General features: G+C 40.1%; 1 protein-coding gene across 2 annotated transcripts in view; it reads left to right on the plus strand.

The window, feature by feature from the left end:
• The window catches only part of idh1 (isocitrate dehydrogenase (NADP(+)) 1), a 34,549-nt gene that overhangs the window by 12,044 nt on the left and 2,081 nt on the right, over positions 1–20,424 (plus strand). For both annotated transcript variants that reach the window (XM_072578813.1, XM_072578812.1), the window contains exons 4-8: positions 10,105–10,207; positions 12,637–12,814; positions 13,237–13,388; positions 13,745–13,885; positions 18,546–18,708. In XM_072578813.1, the coding sequence (XP_072434914.1) occupies positions 10,105–10,207; positions 12,637–12,814; positions 13,237–13,388; positions 13,745–13,885; positions 18,546–18,708 (737 nt within the window). The remainder of the gene's footprint in view (positions 1–10,104; positions 10,208–12,636; positions 12,815–13,236; positions 13,389–13,744; positions 13,886–18,545; positions 18,709–20,424) is intronic.

A 20,424-nucleotide genomic window follows, 5' to 3' on the forward strand; every position in this document is an offset into this window, starting at 1 on the left:
GTGGTTGTCCCTTAATTCTGGTGTCAATATGTTATGCAGCAACAGAGCCAAGATTTTACAGTACCTCTTAGGTTCTGGATGATGTATAACAATGCAGTCTCACCAACTGTGCTGAAACTAAAGTTATGATAGCTGTCAATATTGACTCAGTAAAATAATTGGAACATTGTTTGGTTGTAACAGTATAAAACTCAGCCATATTAATGTGAAAAGCTTATTAATTCCACATTTCAAATAAAAATGAGTATAAATATCAGTCCTGCGCAGACATTAGAAACTTAAATACCTAAATCCCAATCTCCATTCTAAAGGGTCTGCTACAAGTAAACTTTTATTTTTTTCTATTTTGACTTGCTAATAAATGGAATGTAGTTAGGGAATAAACAATTTATGTGTACAGTAACAAATTTTGTTCAAGTTTGTCAGTGCAGAATTTCTGCTCCTTGATTCAAATGCAAAAGAGATATTGTTCATAGAAATAGGTCATTTTGCTTTGCTGGGTGGAGGTACTGTGATGATTATAGGTGTATTCTATATACCATCATTGATTAATGGAAAATACAAAGTTTTGAACTGGCATATAGGTAAACCTGGAGAAGACAACATGTGAAAAAAAAACCCTCCACTTCTATTTGCTTTTATTCTGTTGGATACCACCAAATTGGCAGCTGGGCCAGTCTAAAATAGTCTTCTAGCCTAATCAATGGAAACATGATGATGGCCAACATGATCGTTTTTGGAAGGTAGAAAAATTTCTCGTGAAGTTGATAAGATGGGTGTATTGAAAGTATATATTCCCCATGAAAAAGGCAGGCAGAGTACTTTATATTGAAACCACTCTTTTCTCCCTTTCCAAAAGAACCCTGCATATACTTTCAGTGTTGAGTGTATGTTCATTATAATAGAATCATGTCAGAAAAGCACAATATTTTTGATAATGTTTGAAAATTGGAGTCTGTTCTCTGTACTCGATACCCATAGTATGCAGTTTTCGAAGTCTCTGTAAATTACTTCAAGTTTTACTCACTTTGTTTGTCTGAGACACCCGCACCAATCAACCAAACCGCCCCATGGCCCAACATTTCAACTCCCCCTCCCACTCTGCCGAGGACATGGAGGTCCTGGGCCTCCTTCACCGCCGCTCCCTCACCACCAGACGCCTGGAGGAAGAACGCCTCATCTTCCGCCTCGGAACACTTCAACCCCAGGGCATCAATGTGGACTTCAACAGCTTCCTCATTTCCCCTTCCCCCACCTCATCCTAGTTTCAAACTTCCAGCTCAGTTACTGTCTCCTTGACTTGTCCGACCTGCCTATCTTCTTTTCCACCTACCCTCTCCTCCTTGACCTATCACCTTCATCTCCTCCCCCACTCATCCATTGTACTCTATGCTACTCTCTCCCCACCCCCACCCTCCTCTAGCTTATCTCTCCATGCTTCAGGCTCACTGCCTTTATTCCTGATGAAGGGCTTTTGCCCGAAACGTCGATTTCGCTGCTCGTTGGATGCTGCCTGAACTGCTGTGCTCTTCCAGCACCACTAATCCAGTATTTGGTTTTCAGCATCTGCAGTCATTGTTTTTACCTTGTTTTCACTTTGTTTGTACTTTACTCTGGAGTAATTAATTGTCCCCTGGTCACTATTCATGAACAGAGATAGGGATATTACTGTAAAGATAAGAAACATGGAAATACATTATCTGCCAAGTGTTAAACTTATAAAAATAATTTGAGATAAAGAGCAAAATCCACCTGATGGTTTATAACTATCTACAAATTGTCATAGAGTTGCACAGCACAAAAGCAGACCCTTCAGTCAAACTAGTCCATGCCGATCATAATCCCAAACTAAATGAGTCCCACCTGCCTGCACTTGACCCATAGCCCTCTAAACATATTTTTTATTCATGTATTTATCATAATGTCTTTTAAACGTTATAACTGTACCCACCTTCATCACTTCCTCTGGAAGTTTATTTTATACATGCAGCACTCTGTGTAAAACAAAAAATGTCTTTTTAAAATCTTTCTCCTAAAACCGTTATGATTCTATAAACCTGTAGAAGGTAACTCCTTAACCTCCTACGCTCCAGTGAAAAAGAAGTCCCAACCTATCTAGCCTCTCCTTTATAATTTAACTCCCTGCAACATCCTGGTAATTTTATTCTGAACCCTCTCCAGCTTAATAATATCCTCCTAGAACAGCACAACCAAAACTGGACACAGTATTCCAGAGGAGGCCACACCCTTTACAATATCAACACTGTGTCCCAACACCTATACTCAAAGGTCTGAGCAATGAAGGCAAGTAAATTAAACACTTTCTTTGTACAGACTAACACAGTTTAATGGTAGTATTTAAACCTTGAGTTTAACCTTGGAGCAAATGTTAATAAGTAATGCAGAATCTGCAAACTATGTTGCATTAGTAAATAGGTGATCCTAAAATGCCAAAATAATGATAAAGCCAAACACGAGCTTTGCTTTGAAAAGCAATTTTATACATTTTGCAATCAAATTGGAGGTGAAGGTGATAACAAGTGCAATGATTGATGTCAGTTTTATAAAAAATAATGTAAAACTCGATCTTTATACAATTAATTTTAACAGACATGATACATTAATTCAAATTTGTGCACAATTTTTAATTTTATTGATATCCTTTGTTTCCAAGGAATATTTATTTTTAAAATACTTTTTCTCACTAATGTTTTTCTTAGTTTATCCCAATAGTTTACATCATCCTGTATTTCCTTGCATTTTAATTTTGCTCTGCTTTCTTATTTCTCTATTGTGCTGTTTTTAGTTTACTAAGTCTGAATCTTTGTCTCCTCACATTTTATCTTTGTTCAATTCTTAACTATTTTGTTTTCTTTTTTCATTCTCAGACTAAAACTTACTTTCTGACAGCATGCTTATGAGAAGACCTGTCTGTAAAAACAGAAGAGATTAAGTTACATATGAAACTGTAAAAATACTTGGATGGAACAGGTAGACAGGTGCAGAATTAGAGCAGAAATCAAGGCTAACTTACATCTTATTCCTTTAAATGGACATGAGTGGAAAGGGATTGTCACTTCCTTTTCAGCCTGACTAACCAGTGTCTAGCTTTTAGTCATCGCTCAAAAAATGATCTCCTTTGTGTCTGTTTTCATCTTAATATACTCTTAAAAAGAATATAAGGATAATTTCTTTCTTGAAAGAGATATATGGATTCTAATTGAACCTATCTTTGTGATCAATAGTTGAAAATGTTTGCATGGAAGATTGTGGCTAAAAACATTGATTCATTTAAGAAAATTAATGTTACTTTAATGAAAAGATTGAAAAAGATTACTACAGAAAGCGATCAAATCAGTTTTCAGTCAAATTTAAACTGATACAAAGATCACATGTTGAATTTTTCATTAAGGCTAGTGGTCTTACTGGTGAAACTGGAAGCAGAAACTGCTGCTGATTAGTTGAGAGAAGTATAATTTATTTTATTATTTCATGAAATGCAAGTATGGCTGGCAAGGCTAGCATTTGCTGTCCAAACTTGATTATTTGTGAACTGAAAGGCTTGCTTGGCCATTTCAGAGGATATTTAAAATTCAATTACATCACATGTAGGTCACACAAGCAATACCTGGTGTGTGCACAGTTGGTTTCCCCATTATGAGCTTGGTGACCCTGAGAAGAACAACGCTGGTGACCCTTATGGAAAACAGCATCTCGTGGATGTGGTAGGTGCACATGGACCTTAAAGATTTTGGTAATTCCATGACCATTGTGCATCAGTGGCTGAACAAGACAGCTGAACTCACTCTCTATCTTTGCACTCTTCAGGGGTGCAGCTGTGCATTGAAACGATAGTGGAGTGATTGCTTGAAGCATTTATGGACTCCAGTTGGGATGTTTCTGCCATTAGCAATGGCTCCTCAGCTCATCCATCTATGACACTAATGCCTCATTAGCTGTGATGGCAGGCTGCTGGAACTCTGCAAATGGTCCTTGATATGACAGCTTCCTCCAGCCTTCAGGCAAGCGGAGGATGCCTGTCAAGGTCATCCAAAACTAGTCAGCAGCCTGCCTCAACTTCAGTTGATGTTGCAGGGGGAGCACTATGTAGAAACACATTTCAAAGATTTACGAAGAGGATCTAGCTGCACTCTTGAGTTAATAGGTTAAAGCATGCTGTCTGGCATTTTTTCTTTATTCATCAGTAAATATGAGGTTTCTTTGCATTTTCAGTAAGTATGAGGCTTCTTTGCATTTCAGTGGGCTTCTGAGACTTCCAGATTATCCTGACTTGGCCACTGAGTTTAATGGGTGGGACAAAACTGTATGAGGTTGAATTATTCCTCCTACCACTATCTAATGTCTTAGTGTGTGCAAATACATTGCAACGTCAATGAAGGAAGCAGCAAAGGAATGTCGAGTGCTGAAGCTTTATTGAATTACAGAAATCTGACATTGAAGATCATGTGAAATATGTCTGTTTTGGTGTCCCTAACCTCCCCTATGTTTTTCTCATTGCATCTTTATCTGCCCTAGGTTGTTTTGCATCCTGAGCCAGTTATTACCTTCCTACATTTCCTCATCATTGGAGCGGATGTCATGCTGTGAGATATTCCCATTGTCAAAGTGTCAATATTCTTATTTGTTTACAGGATGCGTTTATTGCTCATTCTTAATTGCACTAGAGATGGTGGTGCAGAGTTGTTGTCTTGAATCTCTTCAATCTTTCAGATGAAGGGATACTTACAGATGCCAGATTGTGCAGTGTGCAACACATTGTCATGATGTGCAACCCCAATGCAGCCACCCTTTCTGCCCCTCTGGTTTGCCGCCGCCATTGCCTTTAATTCTTTCCCTCCCTGACTTGCCTCTAGTGGAAGTCCCAAATCCTAAAGAATGAGGCCAACAGCAGATAGATGTATTCAGTTATCGATAGCCACACGAGTGTCAACTCTAGGATGGCATTGTAGCAGTACGCTGTAATAGTTTTGGCATTTATATTTTATCCTTTTCCCTATAACAAGGCAAATGCCTCTCTTGTCACTTTAAATGCTCAGCTGTTCATGATGGTTGCCGACTGGAGTAACAAGTGACATCTGCTAACGTAATTGCCTCCTTTATACCAGGCAAGGAACTGAAGTCTAATGGTTTTTACGTACGTTTGGAAATATAGGAAAACCTGGTCAAATTGAAGTTAGTTGAAGTGTGTCAGTGCAAAATCCTCCTTCCTGTTGACCACCTTTCTCAAAATCTAGTTGTGACATGAAGACATTATTTCATCCCTTCCATCTCTAATTGGCTGGGAAATTGATCTCAATGTTTTAGTATTGATCCGTGTTGGCACTCACGAATGTTGAAATACTGTTCATATGATTAGATATGGGCAGCATGGTGGTTCAGTAGTTAGCATTGTTGCCTCACAGTGCCAGGGACCTCCCTGTATCATCGTGGGTTTCCTCCCATAGTCCAAAGATATGCAGATCAGGTGAATTAGCCATGCTAAATTGCACACAGTGACCAGGGATGTGCAGGCTAGGTGGATTAGCCATAAACGATGCAGGGTTACTGGATAAGGTAGGGGAGTGGGTCTGGGTGGGCTGTACTGAGGGTCAGTGTGGACCCGATAGACCAAAAGGCTTGCTTTCACACCGTAAGGATTCTATAATCATTTCCAGCGATCTCATGAACATACCCTCCATGTTAATTTCAAAAATACCAACGTCCGCAGAAATTTTACCATAATTTTCTTTCAGTGAAATGCTTGCCAAGGAATGCTGTTGAGAATTCACACCCAAATGCACTGTGCTGATGGACCAGCACACAGCAGTCTAATTACATTGATAGGTGTGAGTTTGTATAAGTCTCACTTGGTAACCAATTTTTTTGCTGACTTGAGGAATGGCCAGTCAAGATGCACAGACAATGACAAATGTATAGAATAAGGAAAATCCAAAGGGTTTTTTACAAATACATTAAGGACAAAAGGGTAACTAGGGAGAGAAGAGGGCTCCTCAAAGATCAGTAAGGTGGCCTTTGTGTGGAGCTGCAGGAGATGGAGAAGATACTAAACGAGTATTTTGCATCATTGTTTACTGTGGAAAAGGACATGGAAGATATAGAATGTAGGGAAATAGACATCTTGAAAAATTCCATATTACAGACGAGGAAGTGCTGGATGTCTTAAAACCCATAAGGGTGGATAAATCCCCAGGACCTGATCAGGTGTACCCTAATAGGAAGTGATTGCTGGGCCTCTTACTGAGATATTTGTATCATTGATAGTCACAGATGAGGTGCTGGAAGACTGCAGGTTGGCTGACATGGTGCCACTGTTTAAAAAGGTGGTAATTACAAGCCAGGGAACTATAGACCAGTGAGCCTGATGTCGGTGGTGAGCAAGTTGTTTGAGGGAATCCTGAGGGACAGGATGTACATGTATTTGGAAAGGCAAGGACTGATTAGGAATGGTCAATATGGTTTTATGCACGGGAAATCATGTCTCACAAACTTGATTCAGTTTTTTATGGAGTAACAAAGAGGATTGATGAGGGCAGAGCGGTAGATGTGATTTAGATAGACTTAAGTAAGGAGTGCGACAAGGTTCCCCATGGGAGACTGGTGAGCAAGGTCAGATTTCATCAAATACAGGGAGAACTTGCCATTTAGATACAGAACTGGCTCAAAGGTAGAAGACAGAGGGTGATGATAGAGGGTTGTTTTTCAGACTGGAGGCCTGTGACCAGTGGAGTGCCCCAAGGATCGGTGCTGGGTCCACTACTTTTCGTCATTTATATAAATGATTTGGATGTAAGTATAAGAGGTACAGTTAGTAAGTTTGCTGATGATGCAAAATTGGAGGTGTAGTGGACAGTGAAGAAGGTTGCCTCAGATTACAATGGGATCTTGATCAAATGGGCTAATGGGCTGAGAAGTGGCAGATAGAGTTTAACTTAGATAAATATGAGGTGCTGCATTTTAGGAAAGCAAATCATAGCAGGACTTATACACTTAATGGTAAGGTCCTAGAGAGTGTTGCTGAACAAAGAGACCTTGGAGTGCAGGTTCATAGTTCCTTGAAAGTGGAGTCGCAGGTAGATAGGATAGTGAGGAAGGCGTTTGGTATGCTTTCCTTTATTGGTCAGAGTATTGAGTACAGGAGTTGGGAGGTCATGTTGCAGCTGTATAGGACATTGGTTAGGCCACTGCTGGAATATTGTGTGCAATTCTGGTCTCCATCATATCGGAAAGATGTTGTGAAACTTGAAAGGGTTCAGAAAAGATTTACAAGGATATTGCCAGGGTTGGAGGATTTGAGCTATAGGGAGAGGCTGTACAGGCTGGGGCTGTTTTCCCTGGAGCGTTGGAGGCTAAGGGGTGACCTTTTTAGAGGTTTTATAAAATCATGAGGGGTATGGATAGGGTAAATAGACAAGGTTTTTTCCCCTGGGGTGGGGGAGTCCAGAGGGGTTGACGTGAGAGGGGAAAGATATAAAAGAGACCTAAGAGGCAACCTTTTTACTCAGAGGAAGTGGTGGAGGCTGGTACAATTGCAACATTTAAAAGGCATCTGGATGGGTATATGAATAGGAAGAGTTTGGAGGGTTATGGGCCAGGTGCTGGCAGGTGGGACTAGATTGGGTTGAGATTTCTGGTCGACATGGACGGGTTGGACCAAAGGGTATGTTTCCGTGCTGTACATCCTCTCTTACTCTATGACTATTATTGAACGTTGGTTTAACAATTATAGCGAGTTGAAGAAACTACTAAATACCTTTCAGTGAATGGTCAGTAAATGAGTTGAAAATGCTTCACATGTTAAGATCATGATAAATTATAAAGGATCAACTTCTCCACAATACTTTCCATGGAACAGTAAATCCAACAAATAATTTTCACTGGATATCATCACCCCTTAAGTGGAAAATAATTTAGTTGTTAATTTTCTAACCAGGACAGAAAATCATGTCTGTTTGCACACTGTTTAATTCCACTTACATTTATTTGTACCTGTAATCATGGGCCGCTGGCCATCTGTCAACTGAAGAATGGTATTATACCTGACACCCACAAAGAAAATATTCTTTTTGTCAAATGCTGGACCATCAGTAAAGACTTTACATATGCTTTGGAAATATTAATACTATTAATGGTTGAATTAATATTATAAATATTAATTTAACTTGGGAATGTTGTTCTTTTTCTGGTAATCCACGTCAATTTTCAAACTTAATATTGGACTTAAACAGACTTACACTTAAATACTAAGCGCATGAATGAATTTGCTCAGTTAGCTGATGACACAAAGCTGGAGGGAGGATGCACTGTGAGGATGCAGAGGTACTTCACTGTGATTTAGGTAAGTTGAGTGAGTAGAAAAATGCATGGCAGATGAAGTGGAATATGGATAAATGTGAGGTTATCAATTTTAATAGCAAAAACAGGAAGGCAGATTATTATGTGGATGGTGATAGATTGGGAAAGAGGGAGGTGCAAAAAGACCCAAGTTTCCTTGTACACCAGTTACTCAAAATACACAGGCAGGTGCAGCTGATGGTCAAGAGGAAATGCTATGTTATCATTTGTAGTGAGAGGATTTGAATTCAGGAGCTGAGATATCCTGCTGCAATTATAAAGGACCCTGGTGAGATCACATCTGGAGTATTGTGTGCACTTTTGGTCACCTTAGCTAAGGAAGGATGTTCTGGCTGTGAAGGGAGTACAATGAAGGCTTACCAGGCTGTTTCCTGAGATAGGAGGACTGACCGGTGAAGAAAGACTGCATCATTTTGGACTATATTCACTTGAGTTTAGAAAAATGAGGGAGTTCTTATATAAACCCCTCATACTCAAATTGGATTAAACAGGATAAAGAAGAACAACGTTCTTGGTGACTGGGGTGTCTGGAATAAGGGGTCGCAGTTTAAGGATACAAAGTAGGCCATTTATGACTGAGGTGAGTAGAAATATCTTTACCCAGCATGATGAGCCTTTGAAATTTTCCATTACAAAAAGCAGTTGAGGCCAAAACATCAAATGTTTTCAATTAGTTAGATATAGTGATTGAGTCTAAAGGGATCAAAGGATATGAGGAGAAAATGGGAACAGGGCAGTAATTGGATGATCAGACGTTGTCATTTTGCATGGTGGAGCGTGCCGAAAGGGCCAAACAGCTTTCTCCTGCTCTTATTTTCTATGTTTCTATTCATGTGATAATGGAATTGTTGTTAGCCGAAATTTGCTCTTGTAATTGAAGAGCCCGTGGACATTTATTGTAAAAGCTTACATGCAAGTAATGGTCACATGGGTGAACAATGCCAGATGATCATGGATAGTACGGAACTGCAATCCTAAAAACCATGACTGCAGTGCTTGCCAAACCTATTCCAAATGTGAACATATGCGAGGGTATGGGAGTTGTTGAGCAGATGTGAGAGTGATCTTCATCTGTTCGAAAAGTGTGGTGCTGGAAAAGCACAGCCGGTCAGGCAGCATCCGAAGAACAGGAGGACCGACGTTTCTTGCATAAGCCCTTCATCAGGAATGATCCTTATCTGTTGAGTGGGAACAACGGTGGGCTTCAGCTGCTGAGTAGATTGAAGCTTTATTTGCTCAGTGGTGGAGATGAGCTTCAGCTGGTGAGCAACAACCTGAATCAAGAATTTATCCTTGCAGTTTTGTAAAAACAAATACCTTTTCATGGGCCATTTTGTTTTTGGCAGCAATCTGTCCCTCAGGGCATATCTGCCAACACAAAACAAGTGAACAATTGAGGAGCTCTTGCAGCAGTAGGCCTTCAGACTGAAGTGCATGCTAGCCATTGAGCTTAAGACACAAATTTTCATTCTTGCAATCACCCACAGTTTGAGAAACCTTGACCCGAAATAGAACAATTCAAAATATAATGCTATTTTGACTGAACCATTACTAATTGTTAAGACTTTATCGAGTGATTTATTTTAATCTGGGTGTTTTGGCCGATGAGCTTTATTATTCTAATTCAATTAGAATGAAAGATAAACCCTTCATTGAGTGTGGCTTGAAAAATATAAAGTCTTAACATTGTTTTGATTCTTATTTAGTCATGGATAAAAATTTTGTCCACAGTACAGAGCTGCAGACTTTGTTGTGCCTGGTCCTGGTTCAGTTGAAATTAAATACACGCCTGTTCATGGTGAGCCTGTCACCTACTGTGTCCATAATTTTAAAGGTAAGATTTGCATTGTTAAAATTAATGCTTTATGAAATCTGTGTTTTTACATATTCTGCACAATGCATAATTTGATTCTTTTAAGATCTAACACAGTCCACTCAACTTAAGTTTTCAATTACAATACTTAACTGACAGATATCATTGAAGTCCAGATTAGAGTGCTGCTGGAAAAGCACAGCAGGTCAGACAGCATCCGAGGAGCAGGAAAATCAACGTTTCGGGCAAAAGCCCTTCATCAGGAATAGAGGCAGGGTGCCTGCAGAGTGGAGAGATAAAAGAGAGGGGGGTGGGGGTGGGGAGAAAGTAGCATAGAGTACAATAGGTGAATGGGGGTGGGAATGGAGATGATAGGTCAGAGAGGAGGGTGGAGTGACTAGGTGGAAAGGAAGATGGGCAGGTATAACAGGTCATGAGGGCGATGCTGAGCTGGAAGGTTGGGAAGGGGAAATGAGGAAACTGGTGAAATCCACATTGATGCCATGGGGTTGAAGTGTTCAGAGGCGGAAGATTAGGCGTTCTACCTCCAGGCGTTGGGTGGTGAGGAAGTGGCAGTGGAGGAGGCCCAGGACCTGCGTGTCCTCAGCAGAGTGGGAGGGGGAGATGAAATGCTGGGCCACAGGGCGGTGGGGTTGATTGGTGCGGGTGTCTCGGAGATGTTCCCTAAAGGGCTCTGCTAGGAGGTGTCCAGTCTCCCTAATGTAGATGAGACCACATCGAGAGCAACGGATACAATAAATGATATTGGTGGATGTGCAGGTAAAACTTTGGATTTGGAAGGCTCCTTTGAGGCCTTGGATGGTGGTAAGGGAGGAGGTGTGGGCACAGGTTTTGCAATTCCTGCAGTGGCAGGGGTAGGTGTCAGGAAGGGAGGGTGTTGCACCACAGAACACACCAGATGGCCTCCTCCTTTTAGAGACCGTAATATCCCTTCCCACGTGGTTAAAGATGCCCTCCAACGCATCTCGTCCACATTCCGCCCCTCCACCCTCAAACCCCACCCCTCCAACTGTAACAAGGACAGAACCCCCCCTGGTGCTCACCTTCCACCCTACCAACCTTCGCATAAAGCACATCATCCAATGACATTTCCGCCACCTCCAAGCGGACCCCACCACCAGGGATATATTTCCCTCCCCACCCATTTCTGCTTTCTGCAAAGACAATTCCCTCCGTGACTACCTGGTCAGGTCCACACCCCTGAACAACCCACCCTCCCTTCCTGGCATTCTCCACTGCCACTGTAGGAATTGCAAAACCTGCGCCCACACCTCCTCCCTCACCGCCATCCAAGGCCCCAAAGGAGCCTTCCACATCCATCAAAGTTTTACCTGCACATCCACCAATGTCATTTATTGTATCCATTGCTTCCGATGCAGTCTCCCCTACATTGGGGATGCTGGATACCTCTTAGCGGAGTGCTTTAGGGAACATCTCCGGGATACCCGCACCAATCAACCCCACCGCCCTGTGGCTCAACATTTCAATTCCCCCTCCCACTCTGCCAAGAACATGCAGGTTCTGGGTCTCCTACACCGCCGCTCCCCCACCACCCACCTCCTGGAGGAAGAACGCCTTATCTTCTGCTTCGGAACATTTTAACTCCAAGGCATCAATGTGGATTTCACCAGTTTTCTCATTTCCCTTTTCCCCCACCTCACCCCAGCTCCAACCTTCCAGCTCAGCTCTGCCCTCATGACCTGTCCTACCTGCCTATCTTCCTTTCCACTTATCCACTCCACCCTCCTCTCTGACCTATCACCTTCATCCCCATCCCCAATTACTTATTGTACTCCATGCTACTTTCTCCCCACCCCCACCTCCCCTCTCTTTTATCTCTCCACTCTGCAGGCACCCTGCCTCTATTCCTGATGAAGGGCTTTTGCCCGAAAGGTCGATTTTCCTGCTCCTCGGATGCTGCCTGACCTGCTGTGCTTTTCCAGCACCACTCTAATCTAGACTCTGGTTTCCAGCATCTGCAGTCCTTATTTTTACCTAGATATCATTGAAGTACATTCAATCATATCGTTGCATACTAGCATCAAAAAGCTTAACTTTTCCTTTCTACTGTGCAGTTTTTATGGTTTGAAAGAAACAAAATCTACTTCACCCACAATGTTTACTTATAGGAATAATGTAACCAGAATGTATACAGCAAGCACTACAGAATACATACAAATGAGGAGAGCTCGTGAAAAGAAATAAGGTAACTGATATCAAAAAAAGAATAGAAAGAAAATACCGCTATACAATTATATATTAGGTTCATTTTACATTTGCAAATGAGAACAGGATGGGATGGAAGAGGATCTAACAGTTGAAGAGTTCTTTTGACACTATGTGTAAGGTCCAAGAAATCATGATAAGCACAAACTTTGGTATATGTGACTTTGTTTTTTCAAAAAAAAATTAACTATTTTTTGTTACAGATGGGGGAGGAGTTGCTCTGGGAATGTATAACACTGACTCCTCTATTAGAGACTTCGCTCATAGCTCCTTCCAGCAAGCTCTTGCTAAAGGTTGGCCTTTATACATGAGCACAAAGAATACCATACTGAAGAAATACGATGGACGATTCAAGGACATATTCCAGGAAATCTATGAAAAGTAACTCTTTTAAAGTAATGATCTCAATATTTTTCTTTTCCTCCTGCCACACTCGCATCTTTCCCACATTATTTTGTTTTCTGGAAAGAAATCTTCCTTTTTGAAGCTCCTTAAGTTGTAAAAGTGAATGGGCATTTTGGCTGTAGTTTATATCTTTTTGATTGGTGAACAAGGTGATCACCAGTGGCAGTGATCCATAAAGCAGCATGTGGACCAAACTGGCTAACCCTATCAACTGAAGGAAGAAACAATGAGAGCATTTGGGAGAAAGCATTTGGGTTCCTTAAGAGGGCAATGTAAATTTTAAACATTTTGGAAAACTTGACTTTATAGTTCACTTGTTGAGGTAAGAAGATTAACTAGATGTCAATGCCATAAAGCACACAGATATTTTTCTAACCCAGAATTGCTTTCTCTTTCAGCCAATACAAAGCACAGTTTGAGGCCAAAGGAATCTGGTATGAACACAGACTAATTGATGATATGGTAGCTCAAGCACTAAAATCTGAGGGTGGCTTCGTTTGGGCCTGTAAAAATTATGATGGTGATGTGCAATCTGATTCTATTGCACAAGGTATTCTTGCCAGTTTGTTTATCTACGTTATTCTACACTCGATAATATATACTGAACAGCTACTTCTACTGATGAATGTCTACATTATATTCTAGAGTTTAATTTGAAATCTATCCAAATAACTTGCAAAATACATGTCAATGTCTTGGAATATCAAACTTCCCATTTTCAAATTAACACAGGAGATAATTTCAGGAGTTGTCGAGGAAAATTGATTCCAGTTCTTGTATGTTCGTAGTGCCTCTATTTTACAGGAAATGAAAAGCTGACCTTTTTTCTAAGCTAGTCCCTTGTAGATTGTATTATGGTTTCTTTATTTTGATTGTTTTTAAAGATTTGTTTCTAATTGTCTTCAGGGTATGGCTCACTGGGAATGATGACTAGTGTATTGCTTTGTCCTGACGGTAAGACAGTAGAAGCTGAGGCAGCCCATGGTACTGTTACACGCCATTACCGTATGCACCAGCAGGGCAAAGAAACCTCAACCAATCCAATTGGTAAAAATACTTTTGTCTTATAGAAAAGTAATTACAAAGTATAACCATTCTGTTTTGTTAATCAATGATAATGCACAGTTTGCAGTGTATTACATGATAATCTCAAAATATACTAATTTGAAACTTATTTTACTTGATGTTAAATCTGAAAAGCCCCAAGTCTCCATTTTACGAGTTTGTTCAATGATGTGAATTTTACTTAGCTCACCTAAATGGAAGAGATCATAGGAATTACAGCAATACTTCATGATCATTTATCGTCATGAAACAATAGTTTTACAGATTTGGTAATGTTGATATTTAGGAGGTGATTTTCCATGGAAGTTCTTCCACTCCATCCATTGTTTAAATTGCTGAGGAACATAGGTGTAAGTATTATTATATGGAGGTTTTTATGGCTCATCCACTAAGACAAATAGGAGAAGTACTGTGGAAATTGTATTAGAGTCATAGAGATGTACAACATGGAAACAGACCCTTCGGTCCAACCCGTCCATGCTGACCAGAAATCCCAACCCAATCGAGTCCCACCTGCCAGCACCCAGCCCATATCCCTCCAAACTCTTCCTATTCATATACCCATCCAATGCCTCTTAAATGTTGCAATTGTACCAGCCTCCACCACATCCTCTGGCAGCTCATTCCATACATGTACCACCCTCTGAGTGAAAAAGTTGCCCCTTAGGTCTCTTTTATATCTTTCCCCTCTCACCCTAAACCTATGCCCTCTAGTTCTGGACTCCCCCACTTCAGGGAAAAGACTTTGTCTATTTACCCTATCTGTGCCCCTGATGACTTTATAAAACTCTATAAGGTCACCCCTCAGCCTCTGATGCTCCCGGGAAAACAACCCTAGCCTATTCAACCTCTCCCTATAGCTCAAATCTTCCAACCCTGGCAACATCCTTGTACATCTTTTCTGAACCCTTTCAAGTTTCACAACATCTTTCCAATAGGAAGGAGACCAGAACTGCAAGCAATATTCCAACAGTGGCCTAACCAATGTCCTGTACAGCTGCAACATGATCTCCCAACTCCCGTACTCAATACTCTGACCAATAAAGGAAAGCATACCAAACGCCTCCTTCACTATCCTATCTACCTGTGACTCCACTTTCAAGGAGCTATGAACCTGCACTCCAAGGTCTCTTTGTTCAGCAACACTCCCTAGGACCTTATCATTAAGTGTATAAGTCCTGCTAAGGTTTGCTGTCCCAAAATGCAGCACCTTGCATTTATGTGAATTAAACTCCATCTGCCACTTCTCAGCCCATTGGCCCATCTGGTCCAGGTCCTGTTGTAATCTGATGTAACCCGATGTAACCCACTTCACTGTCCACTACACCTCCAATGTTGGTGTCATCTGCAAACTTACTAATTGTACCTCTTATGCTCGCATCCAAATCATTTATGTTAATGACAAAAAGTAGAGGACCCAGCACCAATCCTTATGGCACTCCACTGGTCACAGGCCACCAGTCTGAAAAACAACCTTCCACCACCACCCCTCTGTCTTCTACCTTTTGAGCCAGTTCTTCATCCAAGTTCTCTCTGTATTCTGTGAGATCTAGCCTTGCTAATCAGTCTCCCATGGGGAACCTTGTCGAACGCCTTACTGAAATCCATTTGGATCACATCTACCGCTGTGCCTTCATCAATCTTCTTTGTTACTTCCTCAAAAATCTCAATCAAGTTTGTGAGACATTATTTCTCACGCACAAAGCCATGTTGACTATCCCTAATCAGTCCTTGCCTTTCCAAATACATGTACATCCTGTCCCTCAGGATTCCTTCCAACAACATGCCCACCACCCTTTAAGTTTGTGGGAAAACATTGTTTGGTTCTTGTGAGAGTTATAACTAAAGATTTGTGAAACCATGGTAACGGCTCAGTAATAAGTTGGTTATATTCTGGGAACCAGAGGTAACGATTAGTAGGTATATTTTTTATTTCAGTTCAGGATGTGGGAAATTCTGAAACAGGAACATTTACTGCCTAACACAATTACTTTGTGGGTACGAACAGCTAACCACGTCTTGTGGGAGTTATCATCATACAGCCGTTGGTTATACTGGACAGGTCAGATCAGATTCCAGAGTGAAGGCTGGCTTGACAGATGTTAAGTTTTATATTTGCAATTCAGTAATCTTGTTATCAGTCACTGATAATATTCACAGGAGATTGATAATGTACTTTTAACAAAATGACACGGATTTATTGCTCAAAATGGAAAATAATGAAACAGTAATAAGAGAGTTTGGAAATAAATAAAAAGCAAAAAAGAGAGATTCAACCATTTTATCCAGCAATTTCCTTTTTGGATATTCAACTCCAGTGAAGTGTCACTCCTATCTTCATTCTTTAATTTCCTACTCAACTGACATCTTTTAAAGTGACTTAGTGATTTACCAGATTTCATTGTGTGTTACTATCTCTCTGAGACACAAACACATGCTAACTGACTGATCTTTTTTCACTGAACTGTTTAGAAAGCTCAAGGGCTTTTCCAGCCCTTTTTACTAAGACTTTAAAACAGCTGAAAACTGCTTTCCACTCTGATGGGCTGGAGACTGCCAGAATGAAACAGTCCTTTCAGTGATATGATTTTTTTTTCTCTGAACTGTAGCTGAAGGTCCCTCTCCAACTCTGTCTCTGGGTTGTAGATCTTAAAGTGAATACTTCAGTAAATAGCTCACCAGACAGCTTGTCAAATAATTTATGTAATTTCTAGAAGGAAATCAATTGTGCTCAAATCATATGCTTTTTTAAGGAAATGCTGTTTTGACCCACTACTTAAAAAGTGATTTTTCAAAACTTTCAAAAACTGAAAACCAAAATCCTATTTACTTCCAATTTAGAACCCCAGTTCCCAAAACGAAAAATATTATATGATCTTCATCACAAAATAAGAGTTTTTTGTATGAACGAAACAAATAGAGATGTTAGATTCTCCACCATATAGGGTATTGGTGAACTAGATAGATTCTTAGAAAATCTAACATCTTTATGGGTATTGTTTCCTTGGCATTGAACTATACAGTAGCAAATTTATTGAATTCAGTTTCACAACTTTTGCTATTTAAGTCAGCACAGCTGGGTTGCCGATTTTTAGTGTAACTAATATATTGAGTGTAATCAACAGAATATTTTAGACTGAGTTTTGGGACTTTGCTGTCAAAATTAGACTTTAATTTTGTAGGTGACACCAAGTTTTACGGAAAGCGCAATGTTTAGAAAACGTAAAATTCATGAGATCCAGATTCATAAGTTAACAATAAGTGAATTTCAAATTCTTTGTTTAAAAAAAAAAGTAATAGAAATGTTTGGATTTAGAACTGTAGAACTCAGTAGAAGGAACAGGCGGCACTGCTGCCTCACAGCACCAGGGTCCCAGGGTCGATTCCAGTCTCGGGTGACTGTTTGCGTGGAGTTTGCATATGCGCCCCGTGTCTGCGTAGGTTTCCTCCGAGTACTCTGGTTTCTTCCCACAGTCCAAAGATGTGTAGGTCAGGTGAATTGGCCATGCTAAATTGCCCATTAGGTGCATTAGTCCGAGGGAAATGGGTCTGGGTGGGTTACTCTTCAGAGGGTCAGTGTGGACTTGTTGGGCCGAAGGGCCTGTTTCCACACTGTAGGGAATCTAATCTAATCAAGGAAGTTAATTGTGTTTGTCATTTTAATTAGAATATTACAAAACTACTTTCACTGTCCTTCCCCTGATTCAAATGTATCAACCCTTCCTTAGAAGGTTCAATGGTCTGTCTTCAGAATTGTTTATATATAGCAAAGTATTCCTTACTCTCAACAGTCTGCTAGAGAAAATTTTCTGAATAGTCTTCATTCTTTTGTGAACATTTTAAATTGGTGACTTTCAAATGAATAGCTTTTCTTTGATCATTGTGTCAAAGCACTTCATATTTTACACATAATATTCTATTGCCTTTTGCTCATCTTTGTTGTAACTCCCATCCTTTTAATTCTGCTAAATCTCTTCTCCCAAGTGAAATAGTTTCACTAGTTCCTTCACAAGTCTTTCATTCCTTGCTGCTTAAGCTAAATTTTAAAGTCTAAATCTCGTCTGCCACCAAAATTGCTTACTATCAAAAATGTCATCTGTCACTCTTTATCAATTCTCATGATATCTCTAGAGTTGATATCTCCAACGTCTTCCTTCTCCCAGTCTCCTCTATTCTAAGCCTACTTGTCAATCATAGCTGTCTATTCTGAATGGGTTGAAATTAAAATTGCCTTCATTTTCAATCCACTCCAAGTCAAATTTATTTCAAACTTTACAACTTTCTCCAACCTCGTTTCACTTCCCACTCTGCTCTCGGCTTTGCCATCTTTGATGGCTGTAAATCAGTTTCTTTAACTAAGGACCAGAACTCTCTGCATAAGATCAACAAGTCTCTCTTGCTTACAAGTTATGTGGACACCTCTCCCATTGTCGCGTTGCATTGCATCTCTTATTTTGTAATTTGTAAGTAATGAAACTCCCAAGGATGTTTTTTCTGTTCTTAAGGTGTTGCAATAATAATTCAATGTTTAATAGTCTGTTAAATCATAGATATGGTAACAAGTACTTTCTTACCTTGTAGCTTTTTTTTAAATGCAAGATTTTCCCCCGTCAACTCTCTTCCCACTATTTTTTGTTTCAAGCTTCCATCTTTGCTTGGACTCGAGGACTATCCCATAGGGCAAAGCTGGACAATAACTTGGAGCTACAAACATTCTGTACTTTATTAGAAGGAGTTTGTGTCGAAACAATTGAATCTGGTTTCATGACCAAGGATTTGGCTGCATGCATCAAAGGACTACCAAAGTAAGTACAATCCTGCTTGAAGCCAACAGTCTCATTCAGTTTAAGAAAGCTGTTTTTCAATCTTTTAAATCTATTCCAGATGTGATAAGGTTTATTCTAGATTGTTAATTTTCAGTAAGGGTACACTCAATCAACACTGCTGAATCACAAATTAGCAGAAACGTTCATTATGATCAGAGATACATATTGGTGCTGATTTGTTCCTATTGGGATAAAATATGTTTATGGCAATGAATTTGAACTGAACAGACATTTTCTGTCCTAAGTGTTCTTGATTGAATGTTAGTTTCCTCATCACTGGTTAGTATAGTTGTATAAGATAATCAATGGATTTCCCAAAAAACAAACTACTCCACTAATTTTGGATATTTTATTTCATTTACATCCTGATTACCTCATGGATAAATATTGATTTTAGATTGATTAGAAATTAGAATCCCTACAGTGTGGAAACAGGCCCTTCAGCCCAACAAATCCACACTGACCCTCTGAACAGTAACCCAGCCAGACCCATTCCCCTCTGACTAATGCACCCAACACTATGGACAGTTTAGCACAGCCAATTCACCCAGACCCATTCCCCTACCCTATTATTCTACGTTTACCCCTGACCAATGCACCCAACCCTACACATCCCCGAACACAATGGGAAGCCCAGTACATCCAATCCACCCTGACCCGCACATCCCCGGACCGTGGGAGGAAACCCACGCAGACATGGGGAGAATATGCAAACTCCACACAGATAGCGACCTGAGCCGGAATCGAACCCAGGTCCCCGGCGCGGGTGAGGATTTGTTGCTAACTAAAACTGTTTGAGCCTTTTGTCAGATTTGTGAACACTATATGACTTTGTGCTGAGTGTTTGTCGATACTTCTATATTATGGGACTTTTTTTTTGTTTCCTACACTGTTAACTGGTCATTTTGAGAATACCAGAGTTTGAGCCCAGTCTGAGCACTTTAGTAATTGTGCATGATGGTGAATACCAAGTCCTTCTGTGTTGCAAATTTTCTTCATTTAAATAGTACTGTTCTTTTGTTTCCCTTTCAAAATGGACTTGACATTTTTTCACATTATACCTTATTTGCCAACTTGTTGACATTTATTTAATCTGTCAATACTTATCTGAAAAAGACAGTTCTCATAAACTGCCTTTCCACCTATTTTTGTATTGTTTGCAAATTTTGTAAATAGTTGCAGTTTCAGCACTAACTTCTGGAGCACTATTGGTCACAGGTTGCACATCTGAAAAATAACAACCCCACTCACTGTTCCCTGCCTATTAGCCAATTGTGTCCATGCCAATATACCTCCAACATTGGGCTCTTCCCTTATGACTTCAACTTTTCTGAAGAACCTTGCCAAACATTATCTGGTTCCCTTGTACCCACTCTTGAGACTTCTTCAAAAAACTTTAATGAATTAGAATGGTATTCATTAAAGAGCGGCTCATTAAAGTTCATTTGTTGTTTTGACATTACGATTGGTTGTATTGATTTAAAATCCTTTTTAAAAAGAAATTCAATTAACTTATTTAGTAACTTATTGCCCAAATCTCTCTCCAGTATTATCCTTTTTATTAAAATCTCAGGAATTGTATGTTGTATATATTCTGGAACCCAAGGTTGATGATATTTTCTTTGAAACAAAAAAGTCAGAATTCTGATCGATAGGAAACTAAGTGACCAATGGCACTGAACAGAAAGGAAAAAA

The sequence above is a fragment of the Chiloscyllium punctatum genome, chromosome 10, assembly GCF_047496795.1.
Source record: "Chiloscyllium punctatum isolate Juve2018m chromosome 10, sChiPun1.3, whole genome shotgun sequence".
NCBI classification, from domain to species: Eukaryota; Metazoa; Chordata; class Chondrichthyes; order Orectolobiformes; family Hemiscylliidae; genus Chiloscyllium; species Chiloscyllium punctatum.